Below are 7,245 nucleotides of genomic sequence, written 5' to 3'. Positions count from 1 at the left end.
ACCCACTACTTCTGCACAGCGCGGGGGGATGGACTCTCGTCTCTCCAAATTGCCTGGTAAGACGGTCGCCATTCTGTCAATTGGCTGCGGCACGGTTTTGCTCCGACTCACCCCATTCATTCTCCTTTCTCCCACCTCCTTAAACAGAGAGTCCCGAGTTTTAAAGGCAGCCCAGCCCCTGGAGCAGTGACAATGAGAGACAGCCGTGACATTGCTCCATGTTTTCTACAGATGTGATGAAAAGGAAAACCCATCTAGTTAGAGACTGACCTTGTCTATCAGTAAAATTCCATTTACAGGTAAGAAAAATGGCTTTATTTACCCTATCCTCCTTCACGTGACCTTTGAGGTCAGCTGGGTTGTTTCTGCTGTCAGTCCATAGGAGCACTGGTGGTTGGGTGGTCTCAGCTGTCTGTTCTGGACTGTGAGATTTATTTCCACTCGTAGTCCATGAAAGGCCAGGTTTGGCTTTCAGAGCGCAGTGCAAGGCGTATCCTTTTAATCAACCTGTTGACTGATGCTGGAACTAAGCAGTTCAAAAAGCAGCAGGAGGTTACAGACAGGGTTTGCCATTTGTGGTCCGTGCGCATGTGTCAATTCTGTTTATTTTAGGCTTTTGTACTGCTGCCCATGACCATATCTGGGCACTTTCTGTGCAAAAATAGATTAGCAATACCAAAATCCCTCCCAGTGAATTTCATACAGTCTCTGTCACTTCTTACTTTTCAGCGTATAAAATGCTCTGCTCGGGAGAGGGTGTTTGTGTGTATAAGTGAGATGTGGTGGTTGTTCTTGTGAATGTTGTTCTGGTTAGGGTGGGAAAAACTTTCTAACGTGAGAAAGTTTTTCAGTGTTTTCTAAAATTGGTCAGACTCTGGATTCAGCTAAACTCTTCTGGAAGTTCAAATCCCCTTAACTGGGAATGCTTTGCCTCCAGCTCTCTCACACTTATTTCTGGGCTTTGTGACCTTCATTGTCCCAGAGAATCACACTGTTTTAGGTGGTTCTTAGATGGAAATTCACTCTCTTATGTTGGTAGGACCTGAGCCATAAATGCACAGGTGCTGACTTTTCAAACTGCCGGGGGGTGCCCCAGGCCCCTCCTCCACTCCACCCTTTCCCCCAAGCCCCCACCCCTGCCCCGCCTCTTCCCAGCCAGTTCTACCCACTCCCCTGAGTGTGCCACATCCTTGCTTCTTCCCGCTCCTTCCCAGCCTCCCTGCATGCCACAAAACAGCTGATTGCTGCGGGCGGGAGGTGTGGGGAGGGAGGGGGAGGTGCTGATCTGTGGGGCCCACCAGCGGGCTGGAGGCGCTGGGGGAGGTGCTGATAGGGGGGCTGCTGGTGGGTGCTCAGCACCCACCATTTTTTCCCCATGGGTGCTCTAGCCCCAGAGCACCCACGGAGTCAGCGCCTATGCATTAATGGCTCTGACAACTAGATGCAAGGTCTTAAACTGGCAGCTGTAGTGGACTGGGAGACATTGGAGGGGCCAGACCAGAGTCTTGAGCTTTTATACTTTGGATAGGACCTAGATATGACTATGGTGGGCACCCAATAATCTGTAAATAAAAAGTTATTCTGTTGACACGATTATCACTTTGCGATATCTTTTCACTGCAAGCTGTAAAAGAGCTACAAGAGGAGAACAGATAAGTTGCTCTTCGGCTGTATAGTATTTCTTAGTGACTTAACGTATCTTAGGCCACATCTACACAACCTAACTTACATCAGCATGCAGCCGACTCAGTAACTGCGTTGCTTGTGCGTGTCTACACTTGGCTCCTTGTGTCAGTGTACATCCTCACCAGGAGCACTTGTATTGATTGTACTGGGGCATTGTGGGACGGCTCCTGAAAGCCAGTAACAGTGGACATAAGCAACGCAGTGTCTATACTGACACTGCGTCGACCTACCTACATTGGCTTTGACTCTACGCCGCCTTTGGAGGTGGAGTATTACGTCGGCATAGCAGGGCGGTTACATCAGTGGAGGTGAAATTTAAATGTAGTTAGGTTGGCGTAAGCTGCCTTGCATCAACCTAACTCTGTAGTGTAGACCAGGCTTTAGGTGTCTATGCACAAATGGAAGGAGCATGGGGAATAAACAGGAAGAACTGGAAGTATTGTACGTAAGCTAAATTCTGATTTAATTGGCATCAATTGGTGGGATAAATCTCATGACTGGAATATCGGTATAGAGGGCTGCAGCTTGTTCCCGAAGACCATATTCAAAGAATAGTTATCCATGGCTTGCTGTCAAACGGAGAGGTCATAACTAGTGGGGATCTGCAGGGGTCTGTCCTGGATCAGGTAATATTTGATGTCTTCATTAATTACTCTGGATAACTGAGTGGAGAGTGTGCTTATAAAATGTGTAGATGGCAGCAAGCTGGGAGGGATTGCTAGCACTTTGAAGGATAGGATTGATATTCAAAAAGACCTTGACACATTGGAGAATTGTTCTGAAATCAACAAAACTCAATTCAGTAAAGACAAGTGCAAAGTACTACATTTAGGGAGCAAAATCAAATGCACAGCTACGAAATGGGGAATAACTGGTTAGTACTGCTGAAAAGGATCTGGGGGGTTATAGTGGATCACAAATTCAATATGAGTCAACAGTATGATGCAGTTCCAACAAAGGCTAATATCATTCTCAGATGTATTAACAGGAGTATTATATGTAAGACATAGGAGGTAATTGTCCTGCTCTGCTTGGCACTGGTGAGGCCTCAGCTGTAGTATTGTGTCCAATTCTGGGCACCACATGTTATGAAAGATGTGGACAAATTGAAGAGAATCCAGAGGAGAGCAACAACAATGATAAATGATTTAGAAAACCTGACCTATAAGGAAAGGTTAAAAAAACTGGGCATGTTTAATCTTGAAAAAAGAAGTCCAAGAGAGGGGCTTGATACCAGTCTTTGAATATGTTAGGGGCTGTTATAAAGAGGACGGTGACCAATTGTTCTCCATGTTCACTGAAAGTAGGAAAAGAAGTAATGACTTGATGTGCAGCAAAGGAGATTTAGGTTAGATATTAGGAAAATCTTTCTAACTATACGGATAATTAAGCATTGGAATAGGTTTCCAAGGGAGCTTGTGAAATCCCCGTCACTGGAGGATTTTTAAGAACAAATTAGACAAACATATGTCAGGTCTAGGTTTGCTTGGCCCTGCCTCAGTGCAGGGTGTGGATTAGAGGTTCCTTCCAGCCCTACATTTCTGTGAATCTATGATTCCATAAGTGTTCTCCTCCCTGGCCCTCCAAAAAGATCTGGGTCCAATGAGCAGAATTTTCGCTTCAAAGGTTAATAAATTGCCAATAAATAAGTGTCAGCTACCCAGTGATGCCTGGCATCATTTCCACGTTGCATATAAATAGTGCTTCAATTTTTCACAGCGTCATGTTTCACTTTCAGGTTTCCAATAGACTGGTGTTCCCAAAACTCAGTGTTTCCCCACAATGTTCTGTTTTGTGAGCGTGTGACTGCACAGGAACTACAGGAGAGGTTATCCCATGAATATGACTTGGTTTCACTATTGCTGTAGTTCCAATGTGTGGTTATATGTGAGCTGGTGTTGAATCAGTGGTACTCTGAAGCCAGCTGAGTGCATTTCCAGCAAATGCCTTGTGACCGGTTAAGTCACACCTTGAAATCAACACATCTGGTTACGTTACCTCACTCATGCGTAGTCTCATGACTGTTTTGTGCTAGTCGAGCAACTTGCTAGGCAGAAGAGGAAATCATAGAGCCCCTTTTCAGATGGATAAGTAGCTGCTAGTTTGCCCCCCGACTACCAGTGATGCTAGTTAAAACAAAGGGAATTTTTAGACTCCCCCAAATATCATTTCTCTTTTCCTCGACACAGGATCTGTCATGTCACCCTTTCTTCGGATTGGCTTATCAAACTATGACAGCGGCCCCTATCTGCCATCACAAGGGGAGGTGATTAATCCTTATTGTGCGGTGATGGTCAAAGAAGCAGAGGAATCGGGTAAGCATATACATGCTAAGAGATACATGTTATGTGGCTGTTATAGATGTGTGCCTCTCTGCATTGCTACTTGTGCGTAAAACGTGTGCTGAGATCCTTATAAGCATTCGTAGCATCTTTTAATAACAAATTTTAAAAACGATAGTATTCCGTAGAATAATTCCTCCATCATGCACGGCTTGGCTGGGCTCACTGGGGCCTTCAAGACCATGATGTTTTTAAAATGTAGCCTAGAAAAGTCCTCATCTTTACTGTGGGCTCATGGGTGCTGAGGCTATAGATCCCAGCATGCATTGCTCCAGAATTAGCTGAGCCAAGTCACATTTCATTTTTATTCAAATTAGGTGCAAATTGCCTGGGTGTCTCTGAGATACAGCGGTATAACTTAAAACGTTCATTCCGTTTTTAGAGATACAGCCAGGTGCAACCATTTCTCTGTTTGAAGAAGTCTGGGAAATCTCTCTCAAACAGGCAGAATCGTTCAAAACTGAATGAACTATTTAGCATAATCACTGCCCTGTATAAGATATATTTTTGAGGGGATTTTACACTTAGGTATGAAGAGAAAACACTAGAGTAGCCGGTTTTCCAGCTCCAAATGCATGCATTGTTACAGTTTTGATAGTGGAATGACTAATTGGAGAGAGTCCAGCGGAGGGCAATGAAAATGATCAGGGGGCTGGAGCACATGACTTATGAGGAGAGGCTGAGGGAACTGGGGTTATTTAGTCTGCAGAAGAGAAGAGTGAGGGGGGAATGGAGGATGGAGCTAGGCTGTTCTAAGTGGTGGCAGATGACAGAACAAGAAGCAATGGTCTCAAGTTGCAGTGGGGGAGGTCTAGGTTGGATATTAGGAAAAACTATTTCACTAGGAGGGTGGTGAAGCACTGGAATGGGTTACCTAGGGATGTGGTGGAATCTCCATCCTTAGAGGTTTTTAAGGCCTGGCTTGACAAAGCCCTGGCTGGGATGATTTAGTTGGGGTTGGTCCTGCTTTGAGCAGGGGATTGGACTAGATGACCTCCTGAGGTCTCTTCCAACCCTAATATTCTATGATTCTATGATTCTATGACTTATATAGGCCATAGTGCTGAAACCATTTTCACACGTATTTAAGCATGAGAACAATCCTAATGAGATTACTCACATGTGTAAAGTTATTCGCATCCATAAGTATTTGCAAAATCAGGTCATAATTATTGTTCAAGAATTTCTTGTATTTACTGTTGCATTTGACCATTATTTATTTTAATCATTAGACTAATTGCTGGCCACTGCCTACCATGCTGACCATTGTCTCATTATTTCCTTGCATTCCCCCATCTGCCTGTATCCATCTGTGGTCTCTTGCCTTATACTTAGATTGCAAGTTTTTGGGGGTAGGAACCATCTTTTTGAGTTCTGTTTGTACAGCACCTAGCACAATGGGATCCTGGTCCACGACACGGGCTCTGAGATGCTACAATAATAAATAATAATAATTCAGGTGGCTGTCTTAGAAATCAACCTGCCTGAGGAGTCTCTTTATATCACAAGCCCTGCAGGGTGTTACAGCAGTTAGTAAAAGAAGATGTTTATACTTTTAAAACAATTAATTCAACAGTTGACTGTGGGTTGGGTTTTTTTTTAAGAAAATGTGGACTATGTTTGTTTGTATAGTATTAAAATTGACCCTTTCATAATATATTTTAAACGATTTTGGAAAATGTCGGGATATCAATCCATGTAGGTGGAAAACAAGGGATGCCACCAGATCCTCGGGATCTTAAAACTCACAGCCTTGATTGAAAGCACTACTTTCTCATTACGCTTTATTTGTAGCCGGGGTGTCTTCTTCAGTGAATCCTTTAAAGGAGCCACAACTCCGACTGAAGCCTCTGTCAGTTGAGAAGGGAACAAAATAAATTTGGGGAATCTTGGTTTATTCCATTAGAGAAGACTCTGAAGTTATGTCCCTCGCTTAACAGATTATTGTTCATTAAGTCCCGACAATGTTCTCAGCTCTGTGCCGGACACAAATAGTGACAGACTGTGATTGAGGGATCACTTGGTGCCAGCTGGCAGAGGGGTGCCCAGGGCTTTCCAGGGATTCCCTGGGTCAAATATGTGCATTATTGTTCACCAAAGAGTGGCATGTGAAGTCTCAACTAAAAGACAGTAGCCCACTGGTCGGCATAATCATTGCAAAATGTATACACGGACAATATTGACGAAGGTATATTTCCATATTGAAAATTATGTTCTGAAGATCTGGGAGTTAGGGTATTGGGGACAGGGAGGGATAGCTCAGTGGTTTGAGCATTGGCCTCCTAAATCCAGGGTTGTGAGTTCAATCCTTGAGGGGGACACTTAGGGATCTGGGGCAAAATCAGTACTTGGTCCTGCTAGTGAAGGCAGGGGCCTGGACTCCATGACCTTTTAGGGTCCCTTCCAGTTCTATGAGATAGGTACATCTCCATATATTATAAGGTAGGTCACCAGGAGATGATAAACCTTGGACATGTTCCTTTCAGGCAGGCAGAAACAGATGCTCATCTCTGTGTCTGGCCATATGTATATTGTATGTCTTACAATGGATGCCTATTTGCACACAACCCAGATCGCAGTGGAAAGATTGTGAAATCTACAAGAAAGAAAATGTACAGGGGTAAAAACAACAGCAGGGTATGTCCTGATTCTGACTAAAGACAAAGCGCTGCTAGGGATACAAGGAAGCACACAGGATTGTTCACGGAGGCAAGCTGACACCATGTTTGTTGTAGGAAAGTGGGGTCACCATCAGCCTGGCTGGCAAACACTGAAAGGACTTGGGGTGAGCATTGCTCTACAAGGCAGGCGCGTATCTAGTTAACGAAGTCTAGGTTCTAGAATGCGTGCTATGATTTTACTTTTCTGTAATCATTTGTTTCCAATACTGCTGTTACTTGACTCTCTCTGCTTTGTTAAATAAACTTACACTTAATTTCACTGCAAACATACCTAAGTGCTGTGTGTTAAGTGGTGCAGTAATCTGAGGTGGAACTGGTAAACTGAGGCGAATTGTTCCTTTGGATGCAGCGGATCTGTGAACCCTGCGAGCGTCCAGTAGAACAGGGGGATGCTCGGAGGGCTCCAGGACCTGAGTGTACCTTTCACTAGTCTGCAGAGTGACAGTAGGGTCTGTGTAGGCCTAGAAGGGAGCACTTGTGTTGCCCGTGGCTGGTGGGGCTGGGGAGCTGACCCCCCAGCGGGCACAGACAAGACT

At 44.5% G+C, this 7,245-nt stretch overlaps 1 protein-coding gene across 1 annotated transcript in view; it reads left to right on the top strand.

The window, feature by feature from the left end:
- The first annotated feature begins 221 nt into the window (after positions 1 to 221).
- Positions 222 to 7,245, top strand: part of PRKCQ (protein kinase C theta) — a 67,070-nt gene continuing 60,046 nt past the window's right edge. The window contains exons 1-2 of the mRNA XM_065401867.1: positions 222 to 299; positions 3,876 to 4,001. Coding sequence (XP_065257939.1) covers positions 3,884 to 4,001 — 118 coding nt within the window. The 5' untranslated portion in view covers positions 222 to 299; positions 3,876 to 3,883. The remainder of the gene's footprint in view (positions 300 to 3,875; positions 4,002 to 7,245) is intronic.

The sequence above is a fragment of the Emys orbicularis genome, chromosome 1, assembly GCF_028017835.1.
Source record: "Emys orbicularis isolate rEmyOrb1 chromosome 1, rEmyOrb1.hap1, whole genome shotgun sequence".
NCBI classification, from domain to species: Eukaryota; Metazoa; Chordata; order Testudines; family Emydidae; genus Emys; species Emys orbicularis.
The sequence above is the reverse complement of the archived record's forward strand: the minus strand, read 5'-3'. Positions and strand labels throughout refer to the sequence as shown.